This window comes from Colletotrichum paranaense (genome assembly GCF_030867605.1).
Source record: "Colletotrichum paranaense strain IMI 384185 chromosome Unknown Scaffold_12.1, whole genome shotgun sequence".
In the NCBI taxonomy this organism is placed as follows: Eukaryota; Fungi; Ascomycota; class Sordariomycetes; order Glomerellales; family Glomerellaceae; genus Colletotrichum; species Colletotrichum paranaense.
In genome coordinates this window covers 740407-755488 of record NW_026848970.1, presented here as the reverse complement: position 1 = coordinate 755488, position 15082 = coordinate 740407, and the positions used below count along the sequence as shown (strand labels likewise).

General features: G+C 51.2%; 7 protein-coding genes across 7 annotated transcripts; 2 read left to right on the top strand and 5 right to left on the bottom strand.

The window, feature by feature from the left end:
- Window positions 1-62: 62 nt before the first annotated feature.
- Window positions 63-2003, top strand: CPAR01_13163 (uncharacterized protein; the record flags this gene model as incomplete). Its single annotated transcript, XM_060497417.1, has 4 exons — window positions 63-339; window positions 405-885; window positions 953-1194; window positions 1273-2003. 4 exons carry the CDS (start codon window positions 63-65, stop codon window positions 2001-2003), a joined length of 1731 nt encoding a protein of 576 aa, XP_060343810.1.
- Window positions 2004-2816: 813 nt separating this feature from the next.
- On the bottom strand, window positions 2817-4061 carry CPAR01_13162 (FMN-dependent dehydrogenase; the record flags this gene model as incomplete). Its single annotated transcript, XM_060497416.1, has 2 exons — window positions 2817-3843; window positions 3907-4061. The coding sequence occupies 2 exons, from the start codon at window positions 4059-4061 to the stop codon at window positions 2817-2819; spliced, it is 1182 nt and encodes a 393-aa protein (XP_060343809.1).
- A 1520-nt stretch (window positions 4062-5581) lies between these two features.
- Window positions 5582-6509, top strand: CPAR01_13161 (uncharacterized protein; the record flags this gene model as incomplete). The annotated part of the gene is made up of 3 exons (XM_060497415.1): window positions 5582-5642; window positions 5703-6024; window positions 6077-6509. The coding sequence occupies 3 exons, from the start codon at window positions 5582-5584 to the stop codon at window positions 6507-6509; spliced, it is 816 nt and encodes a 271-aa protein (XP_060343808.1).
- A 274-nt stretch (window positions 6510-6783) lies between these two features.
- CPAR01_13160 (p450 monooxygenase) lies at window positions 6784-8630 on the bottom strand (the record flags this gene model as incomplete). Its single annotated transcript, XM_060497414.1, has 4 exons — window positions 6784-7223; window positions 7294-7875; window positions 7938-8006; window positions 8078-8630. The coding sequence occupies 4 exons, from the start codon at window positions 8628-8630 to the stop codon at window positions 6784-6786; spliced, it is 1644 nt and encodes a 547-aa protein (XP_060343807.1).
- A 1473-nt stretch (window positions 8631-10103) lies between these two features.
- On the bottom strand, window positions 10104-11657 carry CPAR01_13159 (uncharacterized protein; the record flags this gene model as incomplete). The annotated part of the gene is made up of 1 exon (XM_060497413.1): window positions 10104-11657. The coding sequence occupies one exon, from the start codon at window positions 11655-11657 to the stop codon at window positions 10104-10106; it is 1554 nt and encodes a 517-aa protein (XP_060343806.1).
- Window positions 11658-12310: 653 nt separating this feature from the next.
- CPAR01_13158 (uncharacterized protein) lies at window positions 12311-13182 on the bottom strand (the record flags this gene model as incomplete). Its single annotated transcript, XM_060497412.1, has 2 exons — window positions 12311-12919; window positions 12985-13182. 2 exons carry the CDS (start codon window positions 13180-13182, stop codon window positions 12311-12313), a joined length of 807 nt encoding a protein of 268 aa, XP_060343805.1.
- Window positions 13183-14258: 1076 nt separating this feature from the next.
- Window positions 14259-14834, bottom strand: CPAR01_13157 (thioesterase superfamily protein; the record flags this gene model as incomplete). Its single annotated transcript, XM_060497411.1, has 1 exon — window positions 14259-14834. The coding sequence occupies one exon, from the start codon at window positions 14832-14834 to the stop codon at window positions 14259-14261; it is 576 nt and encodes a 191-aa protein (XP_060343804.1).
- Between the last annotated feature and the right edge of the window lie 248 nt (window positions 14835-15082).

Below are 15082 nucleotides of genomic sequence, written 5' to 3'. Positions count from 1 at the left end.
ATCTGCGCCAGACCGACCAGCTCCTCCGTCACTCATTATTTGTTCTGTCCACTCATTACAACATGTCATTCAACTTACGTTCATTACTGCTTTCTGGCTCTCTGCTAGCGTCGTTGCCAGTGGTTACATCACATGCATCGCATCAAAGCATTAGCAAGCGCGATCTTTTCGATGGCGAAGCCGTCATCATCAAGGGGCAATGGTCATGTAGCCCTCAGCAAATTTTAGATATAGATCAGGGCGTTGTCGAGGCACATGAACTCGCAAATGCAGCTCTTACTGCTCTTGGAAAGTCCAATGTTGCGAGGACTCCAGCGTACTTCTCGTGGTTCGGACCTGGTAAGCCAACACACCTGTCGTCTCTTTCAAGGATACAAAGCGCTTACTTCGCCCTTACTGCATAGAAAGTGGAGGTCCTTCAGCTTCTAATCTCATTGAAAAGCACTACCGTCCTGTAATCGACTCCCTCAAGCCCCCGAGTGTCGAAACAGCTTTCCGATTTTCCCCTGAGCCTTTGTTTCCCCCCAATACAGTGACAGACAGGAGTCTTGTCTTCGGCTGTTCCGGAAACAATGGACCCTGTGCAGACGGTCAAATGGTTGCGGGTGTACAGAGTGCGACAGATACCGAGGCCGCAGTCTTTGGGACCACTTTACTACTACTATGCGAGACCTTCTTCGATAAGACCCGGCCGACCAACCAGGGAATGGTGAAGCAATGGCAGGCTGAAAGTGCCATCGGCGACATGTCGAAGGGTTTCGTCTTGGTCCATGAGACCCAGCATATGCTCATTGCCACGGGTGCGGGAGAACGTGCGGATGATCTCAAGAACCCGTTCTTCGGATTCCTTGATGATAGGTCTGAGGACTGCTACTCTGCCACATGGTAAGGCATTTCCGGACTCGAAATGACTCACCTAAGAGATCAATCTATTAACTCTTATAATGTATAGCTGCTCCCGCTTGTCAGCAGCAGAGAAGGTAAAGAATGCGCAGAACTATGCCATCTTTGCACTTGATTCGATGGCGTTTCCCAACGCAGAAGAACAGCCCGCTTGCCCAGCATCACCTGCATCCTCTACTTTGGTGCGCCAGAAGCGCCAGGTACGATTTGACAACTCGACAACTTCGTCGGCGCCACCCTCTTTGTCCCGTACTCCTTTGCCGCCCACCATCATCACTTCAACCAGCAAGCGTAAGTCACTAGTCACTTCTCTGAGAACAACACGTTTACCATCTATTCTACATTGCTAACGAAAGCGGCCTGATGTAGCTCCCTCGAGAGTTGCGACTCCGACACCTTCTCGTAGCGCAGAGCCCGAAGTCATCACAGTATCAGGCACTGTCGCAGTCGTCATCCCCGCGGGAGCCGTTGCCTTTGGCGGACCGGGCGGTGGCCTTGCCTCGTTCGGAGGCGTCATTGTCCCCGTTCCCGAAGGACAGACAGTCAGCGATCCCTCGAAGGATCCCCAGCAATCAGGGCCCGATGAGCCCACCAACACTCCCCGTCAAACCCAGTCCCCGACAACGAGCTCAAAGCCAGTCAGCAGTTCTGCACCCTGTAGTAAGCCTGCAGAGAAGACCTACAAGCCAGCTGTCGAGAACGTCTGCGAGGATTGGTCTGGCATGAATCAGACAGCCTTCAAGCCTCTAATTGCAGGCATTCCTCTCGTAGATTGGGAGGGTGCTCCTGTTGTTTCGACTACGTCTATCTTGGAGACCGTGGAGGTGACGACTATGCTGGTGACAAGCACCGCAGCCCCCGCGCCCTCGGCTACACCATCAGCGGAGCCAAAGGTCGACCCTGTCGCTTGCTACAATTTTGACATCAACGCGTACGGATACTGCTGCCCTGGTGAGGGTAACCCTTGCCAGAACGATGTTGGAAAGTGTTACTTCAATGGAGAGGGTGTTTCAGGCGGTGCGAGTGGTATCGTGCCCGATGGTGCGCGGTGCCCGCCTCCCCCGGGTGCCGAGTATTGCAGAGGTGCTTGCGAGGAGTAGAATCAAGGGTGTGGAGAGATTACAGCGGCTTGATTTGGAATTCGAAAATACGAACTCGCACATCGCGAGTGCTCTCAATAGAGATACCCTAGGAATGCTCTTGTAGACGAGCAAAGATTTGAGCTATAGAGTTAAATATTACTCAAGTAACTTCTATAAATCCACTGCACGGGTGAAAAAAGGGAATTCGGAAAGATCCCACTTGCGATGAAGCCTTCCAGGGCGAACAGCCTGTCCAACCACTTTTGTGTTCAGTGTCACGAAATTTCTACGCATTTGCAACTTCTGACACTGCTTGTTGCCTTTGTCCACTATAGTTGAAGAATTAACTTACTTGATTCGGCTGGATTTGGCCTCCGCTTCAGGGCCTGGATCAGACTCATGAGTAACAGCTCCTCTATTCATCAATGGGAGGCTAGTTTAAGAGTACTGAACCTTGTCCTTGCCTTTCGGAGGATTACGATCCCTAAGTTTACGGTCAGGCCGCCTCCAAAGACGATAGAACTCGTGCTTTAGCCATTTTGTTATCGGTGAGAGGCTCATATGAGAACTTGCGCTTTACCACGCATACTCAGCTCCTTGTGGTATTAATGTGGAGTAAGTTTGAAAGTATCTATTGAGGCGAAGTCGATACTGGTGACACAGAACGGTGATTAATCAATCATTCTCGAAGGGCGTCTGGTCAGAATGAATGAAATCGGCATTGATCTATCGTCTAATACGTTGGGGCTTGGCTGGAAAGCAAACAAAATCCAATCTAAGATTATCTTGCGTGGGTCATGACTACTCCATGATAGGATGAAACGCCCATATCTATAGCTTCGCAACACCGAACCCGTTCTGCCTGGCCCGTCCAAGCAGACCTCTTGAGATGTCCTTGAGCTTTGCGGTTCCCATCAGTGCCATAGCTCTTGTCAACTCTCTCTCGAGGATGTTGAGAACTCCCTCGACTCCCTTCTGACCATCCCAAGCCAATCCCCACAGTGCAGTTCTGCCAATGAGAACCAGGTCGGCGCCGAAGGCGAGGGCCTTGAACACATCGGTTCCCCTTGTGATACCGCCGTCGACGATGACTGGGATTCTGCCTCTGACAACGTCCGTGATCTCAGGTAACGCCTCAATTGTCGACGGCACACCGTCAAGTTGGCGCCCACCGTGATTTGACACAACGATGGCATCCACACCAGCCTCTACTGACCTCTGCGCATCTTCCGCAGTCAAAATTCCCTTCAGAACGATCTTCATCCTGGTTTGCGACCTCAACCAAGGAATGACCTCGTTCCACTCCAAGCTGGCGTCGACGAGATGGTCGTGGTTCTCTTCTTGGATCTTCTTATGCTCCGCCATCGTCTTAGCGCGCAAGAGTAGCCCGGCTGTGGAAATGGCGCCGGACTTGCGCGACTCAACATTGGCCATAGCAATTCCTGGAGGGAGCTCCAGAGGGGTTCTCCGTTCTTGCAGGCGGTTGCCCAAGATGACAGTGTCGACAGTCAGGACCAAGGCCTCGTAGCCCGCATTCTCGGCTCTCTTGATGAGCTTCGCCGTGAGATCTCGGCTGCCGAGGAAATAGAGCTGGAACCAAGGACGGGGGTAATCTGGGCCGCGCTGGGGGATTGCCGCTGAGACATCCTCGAGAGAAGTCGTGGCGTTGCTTGATAGCGTGAGGTTTGTTCCGAGGTTGAATGCGGCGCGAGCAACGTCGAGCTCGCCCTCCCCGCCGACCAGTTTCTGATAGGCACTCGGTGCGATCGCGATCGGGATATCGTAACGTTTGCCGAAGATTGTGGTTGAGGTATCAATGTCGCTCACGTTGCGAAGCATTTGAGGCCGTAGGAGGATGCTGCACGGTAATCAATGGTTAGAATACTAATCAGCGGTGAAGATTGCGAGGGATGCGACTCACTCATTGTAGGCTTCATGATTGCGCGCAAGTGTATACTCGTCATCAGCGCCGGTCACGTAATAATCCCATACTGGCTTGGCGAGCTTCTGTTGCGCGATCTTGTGAACGTCCGCGATGTTCACCGGCTCCATGATTGGCTCTTTGATGAGCGTCATCTTGCCTCGAATGCTACGTCTGCGTGGTGTTGCTTGGTAGTGGAGGCCTAGGTTCAAGCGAGAAGCTATTGTCGTCAAAGATCAAGCAATTGGCAACCTTATCAGCGCGAGAGGATGGGACTCGGAGCTTTATTTACTCGACCGAGTGACGGTCCGATCTCGGGCCCACGATGGATCGCGTCACTCGGTGCATGCTCGGTATCCGCCCGGCGGTCTCGTCAACCGCTGCAAGTTACCCAATTCACTCGAGGGTGGGTGAACTACCGTTAAATCGTGACCCGTCAGACTGGATCGGTCCCAAACAGAAGGAAGCTTCGTTGCTTCAGCGTTCGTGTTGGAGCTTTATTTAACGTCATACTTCCAAAGCATTGGCGAATTAACCCTTGCCTGACATGGAGCTTTCCCTGCTAGAGCATTAGCTGCTTGTGGGGTCAAGGCTCTGGCCGGGATTTTTTGCCTCTCTGAGAATCTGGAGCTGAAAGTTCTGGGGAATGACTAAGGTGACCCCCAACAATCCACAGATACTCCTGAGCTCCGGGTTATATCCCCAACATCTTAAGCTCAGGATCAAGGGGCACGTGGGGGCAGTCAGAGGTCGTCTTTCAGGAAGGAATCGTAGTTTTGAGTAAGGTAATCATTCGAAGCTTGACTGAGGCTCTGCGTGACAGCACGGGCAACCTGCCATGAATACACTCATCTGGATTGTGGGGTAGCAATACTGCTCAGGTCACAACGGCGACCGTACCGCCATGCCCTCAACTTTGAACTCAAGGTCAACGCGCGAGCTTTGAGAAGGTTCCTCCGTACGGATGTCAGAAGATCAAGGACTTACAAATAGCTGCACAATCACACAAAGCATCCGAACAAATCGATTTGTCTCGGTGAGACTCGGTGAGACTCGACGATACTGAGGGTTACAAGCTTCACGCTGAGGTGTCTTGTTAAGACATCTTCGCTGACCTGTATGCGTGCATCACTGAGTCTGCCTATCGAATGCCCAATGACCTTCGAGTCCAGTAATCCAGGCATCACATTTCAAAGCATCTAGCTTTGAGTGGTACGAGGTTCTCAAACGGTCGCACGAATTTCTTTGGGATAAGTGCGTTGCGCAAGCCTCAAATTCAAGCTTTATCAATCGTCACAATACATAAGAAAGCTCTCAACTCCTCCATGTCGGACAAGCTGCTTGTTGTAAGCTGGCGCGCGGGACTAGGTTCTCGTCGCGTGGTAAGCGGCCTGAGTCGCGACTTTTCCGGTTCCGGAAAAGTCGCTAAACTCCAGAGAGTCGTCCTTGTCGTCATGGACACAGTGGAGAAGCATTTGTCAGCTTGAACTGTATTAGCAATCCGCTTCACATTCCAGCTACGCGAATATCTACAGCATCTTGCAACATATATATGTACAATTGCAACATCCTGCGGTAGCTCAGCTTTGATCACATATACTCGACATCATAGTCCAAATAGTTCCCATCTGAATTCATTGTTTACCCTATCCTCATCTCGTCACATCCCATCACAATGGCTGCTGCACGTCCCACTGGTCTCATCGCCAAGAAGGGCATCGAGCTCTTGACATTCGGTAAACTATTTAAGACAATACACTCTGAGCTATGAACTCTTGCTAAACGACTGTACTCAGGCACTCCGAATGGCTATAAGGCTAGCATCATCTTAGAGGAACTGAAGGAGGCTTACGGGCTCCCTTTCGTAGTCCAAAGCATCAACATCATGCAAAACATCCAGAAGGAGCCATGGTTCACATCACTCAACCCCAACGGCCGCATCCCTGTCATCGTAGACCATGACAACGAGCAGCTTGCTGTCTTTGAGGGCAGCGCCATTCTCAGCTATCTTACGCGCAAGTACGACACTGAGCACAAGTTCTCATTCGCCCTCTCGGACAATGACTACACCCGGGCCGAGTCTTGGATTGGCTGGCAACACGGTGGACTGGGGCCCATGTGAGTGTAGCCGTCTCATGATGTTGAGGGGAGAGACTAATGCTTTCATCAGGCAAGGTCAAGCGAACCACTTTGTCAGGTTTTCCAAGGAGAGAATCCCCTACCCCACCCAGCGCTACGTCGGTGAGACGGAGAGACTGTTTGGCGTTCTGAACACCCATCTCGATAAGCGGGACTTTGCTGTCGGTCCGGGTCGCGGGCGCTACAGCATCGCTGATATCTCAATGATTGGGTGGGTGCAAGGCGCTCCCATGGCAGGCGTGGATATCTACCAGTTCCCGAACGTCAAGGCATGGTTGGACAGATGCTATGAGAGACCTGCTGTTCAGCGAGGCATCCAAATTCCCAGCTCTCCGTACATGTCGGTTGCCAGCATGGAGCAGAGACTGAAGGAAGAAAAGGACCTTGTCGAGAGTGAAGCCGAGGTCAAGAAGCAAGTTGATGAGGCGAAGAAGGCTTACGGTTACGTCTACTCATCACCGTAGATTATGGGTGGAAACCATAGGTCGCCTTTGGCCTTTGTATGGTAGCGTTAAACAAAACTTTTGTGACAGAAACGAAATTGTAAAGCGCGCTTCACTTTGGATGGAGGTGCAAATGCCGTTGATTTTAATCCGTCTATTCTAATCCTTGCTAAACAAACTACCAATGTCCTCGACATAAGTGCCCTGCCCCATTCTATTCCTCAAAGTATTGAGAAGACCTTTGCCGATGATCAAATTAAAGCCAGAGCCTGGATGAATAAGCCTCCTTAGGAATCTATTCCTCCTCAACCCGAACGGAGAGATCAATTTCCTCCTTGCGTCGACGAACCGAGATCTTGACATCCGAGTCCGATTCGCGCGTGAACCCAAACTCTGCAAACTTCGGCTTCTGTCCCTCGACGAATTTGATGTCGTACTTCAGAAGCATATGAGCAAGCAGAACCTTGGCCTCATTTCCCGCGAAGAAGCGGCCCGGGCAGGAGTGCATGCCGTGACCGAAACCCATGTGGTTCACGCTGGTGCTGACAAACTGGCTGACTGCGTCGTTGGGGCCGCCGCGCTCACGGTAGAATCGATAGCCGTCGAAGACGTGCGGGTTCTCGTAGATTTTGTCATCCCACATGCGTTCGGCTGAGACAACAGTCGCGCTGCCGCGGCTGATAACCGTTCCATCGGAGAGCTGGACGTCTGCTGTGGCGCGACGGGCCATTCCCACTTGAAAAGTCTGTGAGCAAAGTTTCCTTGGGTCTGCAAGTCATGCAAGGAGAGCATTGAAAGAACTTACCAATCTGATTCGGCTTCAGTCGCTGACTCTCCTTGAGAACACTGTCCATGAGCTTCATGTTGTACAGCGACGTCTTCTTCCATCCTCCTTCGCCAATGACTTGAATTGCTTCTTCTCGAAGAGGTTGAATAAGCTCAGGGTGCTGAAGAATGTCGTAGAGAGTCTGGGTAACTAGGTCCGCCGTGGTGTGGATCGCCACGCCAGCCAGAATCAACTGTGCGACAGCTGGGTTGAACTTCTGCCCCTTGGCCATCTCCTTGAACCACTCGATGGCATCGTTGTACTCCTCGACAGAGTCCCCTTCCTGTTGACGGTGCTTGATCTCCGCAAAGACTTGAGTCTCGGCGTCTCTGATGTACGCGCGCAGCTTTGTGGGTCCGGGGAGGAAGTACACCACGATGCCTCGAAGGAACTTAGGCCAGAAGCGGAGGTTCTGCATCGCGTGGACGCTGAGCTCGACATAGCCTACGATGGTGCTCAGCCATTTCTCGTTGCGTCCTAGCCGTTTCCCTACAAAGATCCGGGATGACATCCGGGACACAATCTTGAGGATTTCATGTTTGGCCACCGTGTCATGCCATTCTGCGCCATTCATCAGCACTGAGTCAAAATCCGAGATGTTGATGTTGTGGGATCAAGTGTACCAGTCGAATCACCTAGCGTGTCCTGTAGGCTTTCTTCAACTTCCTGCGAAAGAATGCCCGAAATCCTACCTACCAAGGATCGTTCAAGGTTAGCATTAACCAAGGCGAATAGGTGGCTACAAGATCACCGCTAGACGTACCAAGGGTCTTGGTTAGCCTTAGTTTGACCACATTCTGAATACGTTCGGAAGGATGGCAGGCTTCCTTGTAAGCCTCGAAGCCCGCATATTGTCCTTGGAAGTCCTTAGTCATGTATGTTAGTAAACGTTTTCTCGTCGAGCAATCGAATCCCCTGTTATCCCCCCTTCGAAGACGCACCTCGAATAGGCCTTGAACGAAGCTAAAGCGCTTGTCGTTCCGAATCTCCTGGCCAACATCAGGTGGCAGGATAATGACATCTCCAACATCACACAGCACACGGAAAGGCTTGCCGAGGAAGTCCTTTGCAGATGAATACAGCATTCGGTAGGAATTGAATACGAACTCCCGAACAACCCTGTCCGAGGACCACTCGAACCGTCCTTTGGGATTGAGATACGGGAGCTTGGTGCCATGGTCTCTCATCCAGAACAGCACGAGAATGGCAAGTGGTACGCATGTCCCGAGCACATAGTACCAAGGGGTTTGGCCGACTTCTTGGCGGTCCGTAGCCGCGTTGATGAGCGATTCGTTGGAAAAGGTAGTAGTCTCCATAATGGTCGTGTAAGAATTGATTTATTGTCTGGCGCTTGATTGGTGCAATGGTGTTCAGATAAATCTGAGAGCTTCAATCCCAATGTGGCCGCACGACATATACCCATCACCATGGCGGACTATCGGACTGACGACAATTCGGTGGGACGTACCAGCCATCCGGACGTTGAACCTCCGTGAGTCCGCGATCAGTAGTTTTCGGACGAATACATGTTCAAGCCGGCCCGTGTCCGCACCGACTGAACACAATCCGGACGGCAACCTCTCAGATCAAGCCAATCGAAAGGCTCATTGACGGGCGTTCGGACAAATATCGATCGGAGGACGGTGCTCATCCCACCGGTCTCGATGTCGCAAGTCAGTTTGTCTCCAGTCTCAACTGCCAGCCAAGACGCGGCTCGTACCGAACGTGAAGTCTGGCGCCAATCAATCTCTGCTTACTCAACACTCTTGGGGTTCATCTCCATCTGCCGGTGGGATCAATGAACCATGCTCAGGAAAGTTATGTCACGACTAAATGATCAACTCAAATTCAAATGCCGTCAGGAAGTCCCTTTTCATCATTTCAGATTGCAGTTATCTACGGTCACTACAGATCTTGGCTTATTTGCCCATGCTTTGTCTAAAGTTCATCTAAGCACGTAAGAGACGGTTCCAAACCAATAGAGGAACTCTAGCCATCTTCAAGCGAATTTGTCGGTGTACTCCGCAAACACTTTTGCCCAGCATCAACAATCTCATCTCGTCCTTCCCAATCTTACTCTTCAAGAAATGTGCACCTTTTTGGATTGCATACAGCGTCTCAAGCAAAGAGCCAGTAGCGTTATTACGAAGAAGTCAGGGTGACGTGATTCCAGATCACAAAAGGAGAGAGAAAGGTGCAAAAAGGGCAAAAAGGGCAAAAAAGGGCCCAGCAAGGAGTCGAACTCAAGGGGTCGAGGTCCGTCTCAACAGAGACATGTGGAAATCCCACGACACCAGCTGAGTGTTCCGCTGGGCCAAGGCGCCCAAGCAGGCGCCTTCTACTTGTGTGACTGGGAAGGTTGAGTTGATTGTATAGGCTTTGGCTGTTGGTGAGCAATGAGAGAGGGCAACCCGGATGGGACGAGGCTGGGATAGAGTGTGAGACAGGAGTGGGTGCCAGGTGATCGCGGGCCATCATGTCCGCCGCAGATGTTTAAGTGATCCATCCAGGTTCCGATACAAAGCGAGTGCGACATGCACAGGGCCGGTTGAGCTGGCTGTACAGCATTGGGGATTGATTCTCAAATATAACCCGATCTGGGTCAAAAGAGGCTTCAGGAAGCACGCTGATTTCCAGCAGGGAAGATATTCATGGAAAGATATTCCCGCTGCGTTTAGAATAAGGCATCGACGATGAAGATCGTACCTATCAACCCCGACATCGGTTGCTGCTAAATTAAGAGACTCAGAGCTCAATGAAATGAGCCGGACGGAAAAATACAACTACTTTCAGTTGAAGAGATCCCTCCACATTTCCTTGAAGCCATAGTGAGGAGCCCTGGAATCGTATATCTTGGCCGATGTTCCCTCCTTACTAAAGCGGTCAAAAACCGTGACTTGACCGCCCCCTGCTGCATCGAATAATGTCTTTGTCGGCCTGGTGGCTCTCTCGCGGATAGTTTCTGCCACAAGGGGCGCGACATCGGCGTAACAAGCCTTGAGCTCTCGCTCAAGCGAGAAGTACGGCTTCTTCGCCAGTTCTGGCGCCATAAGGTTGTAGGAACGCGTGATCGCATTGAGGTTGTTGACGGCGAGGTTCATATACGAGCTCTCAGTTGCAAGCCAATCAGAGTCGCGGAAGGGTTGTATCAGTGGCCGAGCAGGCTTCGTCGGCGCTGCCTCTGGTCCGGCTTCGCTAGTGCTGTTGCCCTCGACCGCCTGTTGACGCACCTTCGCCATGACAGGATCATCGGTCACATTGGTGGGAACCGAAATACTGTCGCTGTTCCTCTTGCGCGGATTATGGCGTTCCTCTGCAAGAGCATAGTCCTCGGCCAGTTGCATCTTCTCCTCCAAGCTCCCACCTTTTGACGAAATCATCCTGGCGACGTGCCTCCTCCAGTCGTTGCGTAATCTTGCCCTGAAGATGCCAGCGGTTTTGGCCAACTCTTGCTGCTTCTCTATCCATGGCGGGACAATCTCCTGCCTCTTGATCATCTTGTTCATTATGTACTCGGTGGTATCGATGAAAGGGTTATCGGCTCTTGCGTCTCTTTCTACCCCCTTGCCGCGAGGGATGTTCTTGAACTGCCCACGAGCAATGGCGTCCTCTATTCTTTCGTTGGCCAGTGACTCGAGGCCTGATATAGTGTTCGGCACAGCTCGAGCTGCTGCTCCAAATCGGTCGCGGAGCTCTTTTCTAAACTCTTCGCGTTCCTTGGCGCTTTGCCCGCTCTCCTCTTTAAATCCCAGTGCAGTATATGTCGAGGCCTTCTCGCGAGCATTCGCAGCCCGCTGGCTAGGATTCGTCTTTGACTCTTTTCGCATCCGCATGTCAACGGGCGGAATCTGGAATTGACCCCTTAGCTCGGGCTTGAGGGGCTTCTTCGCATCGTTGAGCATTCGCAGAACCGTATCAGACTGCGCCTCGTCTCCCGTCCAAGCCTGCGCCGCAGCTATTGAACGTGTCCCCTCGCCTGCTGAAGTGGGCATTTGAGCCTCTGCGAAAGCGGATGCGTATTGGGATCGGAATTTGGCGGTCTCGACCTTGTCGAGAAGCCGCTGCTTCAGCTCTTCGGAAAACCCAGCATCCTCGATAGCTTGACGCCCGCGCCGGCCACCAGTCAAAAGAGCTTCTTCTGTAGCTTCCTCGAGCTTTCGCGACATGGCTCCCTTTTCTTTCTCTGGGCCATTATCACTGCGATTGGGTGTTGGAGCTTCGGAAGCTTCGGGAGATCGGTCGGATGTGTAAAATCGACATCTCGCTGCGAGTGGTTCGGTGCGCCAACGTAAGGATAGACGGCGTCCCCAGGGCAGCGGTGTTCGTGAAAGCCTAGTCGCCATACTCAAGATCCCAGTCCTCGGTGGACGTCGGGGGACAGAACATGGTTGAGAGGGTCGAGCTATGGCCGCGGGTTTGTTAAGAATTAGCCTTGCTTTCGTGATGTCAACGAAAGGAAGAAAGTGGCGATTGACGGAGTTAAGCACGGGCCAGCGGTTAACCAGCCGATGGGGTCCACCTTTTCACGGAGCGCGATCGGGATAGACCCATATTTTGTTCGGTAAGACAGTGCTGCCAAAGCCGGCGTATCTCGGCGATCGAATGCCTCCTCGCCTTACCGGCATCCAATTGTAACTACCTTGCCTTGAAAATTGGGTGCAAAAACAATTTGCTGATACATGAACAGTCTTGCCGCTACTTCCGGTGACACTGCTATTATCATCATGACTTGTCCTGCACTCGTAAGTTGACTAGCAATCTATTCTATTCTCCGCTTGCTAGAACAGCATGTCACCCAAGACCCTGAAGCAAGACTTGATGGAATTGATTCGCACCATAACAATCCCTAAGCCACACATTATATCACAAACACACAGACCCAGAGTGAGATAGTTTCATCCATTGCCCGAGAAGAGTCGATAAATGCTTAGTTGACTTATTTCCCATCGCAATCCTCCATACCTCTTTACTTTCCAAAGATCTGGTGACCCAATACTCAAACGGTAAAATCTACCAACACCTTGTCCATCTCGGCGTTAAAGCTCTCATAGTAATCCTGTCTCTTATCCTCAAACGCGTCAAACATGGGTTTCGCGGTTCCCACTGGGATCTGTTCCTCTCCGTTGACCCATCTCTGGTAGACTTCATCGGCGAATTCGTCTACCGGCATGCCAATAGCATGGCCGTTCTTCAAGTCCGGCTGATTCTTGGCATCGTGCAGTTCCGTCTGTACTGCAGGCGGGTAAACTTCAACAATCTTGACCCTTGAAGACGCATCCTTGAGCTGGGATCTGAGTGCGAGAATAAAGCCGTGCATAGCAGCCTTGGAGCCACTGTAGTTGGGGCACCGCTTCATCGGAATGAGGCCGAGCTGAGATGTGGTGTAAAGTAAGGCGGTCTGCTTGTCTTGCTTTGAAAGATGGGGGAGGAAGGCCTTGGTCAAGTGGACATGGGAGAGGTAATTTGCGAGAAGTTCATCATAAACGATGTCCAAACTGACGGTTTCAGGCTTGGTGAAATCGATACCTCGCTGAACTCCGGCGTTCAGAAATACACAATCAAGATCAGGGTGCTCGTTGATTATGGACGAAGCAAACTCCGGAATCTTTAGATATTTCGTTAGTCTTATCCTTTACCATACCTTCATGAAGGGGAAGAGCCTCAACATACCGACTCCAATTCGAGGATATCCACGACAGCTGCCGCAGCCTTGTTCGCGCCGTGCTTCGCAACGAACTTGTCGAGGTTCTCCTTTCTTCTACCGGCAGCGATGACGAAAGTGCCATTCTCGACAAGTTTGTCCGCTAGAGCTGCACCGATTCCCGAGGTCGCTCCGACTAATAGGACTTTCTGGTAAGGCAGAGACATGATAACTGCAGATGGAGTGGCTAAGACCAATTGGATATGTGAGTCGCGATGTAACAGAAGAAAGCGATAGCTAACGTAGATGTTTAGTATTGCTCAGATTTGGCTTGGAATCTCAAAACAATCGTGCTTTATATTCATATTCATACATTCGAATTGGCTAGTGTTGGCTAGCAGCCAGGAATTTCTAGTGAACCCACGACATTTGTAAGCCTGTACAGGATTTATCAGCGTAAAACCTGTATAGAATCTGAAGACTCGACTAAACCCTAGCTTAGAAGATTCTGGGCTGATCGTGGGGATGGATCGGTCCGCTTGTCGTGGTACGGACTGCTCCGGTTCGCCTCCTGGTCCGACATGTCGGCCAATGGGGGGCCTACGCCGATTCAGCTCGGATTACCCCCACACCACGCTATAAATTTGAGTAGTGAGCCAACAACCACCGGTCTCACTACGACCAAAGTAATACGTCATCTCGTTCTTCTTTTCCCTACAATAACGAATGTAGCAAGTCATTCCATGGTGCACTTCTAGTTGACTTAGACATGTGTATCTCCCTATGCTGTTCGAGTCTAGGTCCGACCTACTGATCCAGGCTTCGCTGTAGACCCTCAGTCCTCGCATACTGCTACATTAACGACCAACTTGAGCAATGCCATGCGTGACTTCTTCAGGTTCTAGCATACTTGAATATCTTTACGTCTTTAAAGTGCTAATTGTCAAGTAAACTGCTAAATTTCAAAGATTTGGCAACGCCCTGTCAAATCTACGCCCGCACTCTTGTACACAAATTGGCGGGGACAACTTCCGGCTGTCAACTTGGTCAATGCCTGGTTCACTCACGTAAAAGTAAACCAACTCTCATCTTCACGTTGACCAAATGCAGGACTGCTTTAATCAAACATAAAAATACTGTCTAAAAGTGACTTCCGAGTCTAGCCAGCGCATAGTTCCATGCAAGCTCAAGTGATATCTCGAGGCTCTTCTGTGTTATTCAGATGATGATCTGATTTCTATGGCTTCCTTCTGTCTTCTCAAACCGCATGTTTGTCAAAGTATACTGTACAAATCCTTACGACTCATAATTTGTTCTTGATTGAGATATACAAGACCTCCGCTGTTGCAAGCACTTCACCGTTCTCATCCTCTAATTGAGCCGCAACAAAATACTTGCGGCCCTCAACTCTGGCTATCCTCGATCTCACTAGCACCGTTCCCGGCGCAGGAACAGGCTTTCGAAATGACGTGTTCAAGTAACCCGTTCTGAAATCTTTGTTGGGCTCTGTACCCGTCGGCCTCTGGGCTACAATGTGAATGCCCGTAACTTCATCCATCACCAAGGCAACAACGCCTCCGTGAGCCGTCTCGGGAAACCCAATCATGCCATGGTCAAACGTGATGAGAGAACACAACTCATCGACCTTCCAATCGGGACCTTGCGGCTTGGGGTGTATGATCAACCAGGCTTTGATGGTGTCTGGTGTGTTGAGAGTTCCGCCGACGTACGTGTTCTCTCTTGTAGGAAGGACAGTTCTGTTTTGGGAGACTTGCACCACGTGGGACGAAGTGTCGGATTGACTGAGGAGTCTGGCACACCATGGGATGGACGCGAAGTGCTTGTAATCAGGGTGTGACTTGACGTCGGTGTCAGTCATGGTCGGCGAGTTGATAACTGGGTCGATAAGCTGAACTCAAGACGTTGATGACGGAATTGCAAGTGACAAGTGAGGGTGAGGGGTCCGGCCCCGACACCTCGGGTTCGGACTGTTGCGGTGGGTCTCACGAGACACCCGAGGTAGTGTAACTTGGAGAGGAAACTAGTGCAGGGGTTGGAGGACCCTATCGCGTCCTTGCAGTTAAGCTAAATGCACATGGAGGCTTGTCTAGGACTAGCTAGCACAAG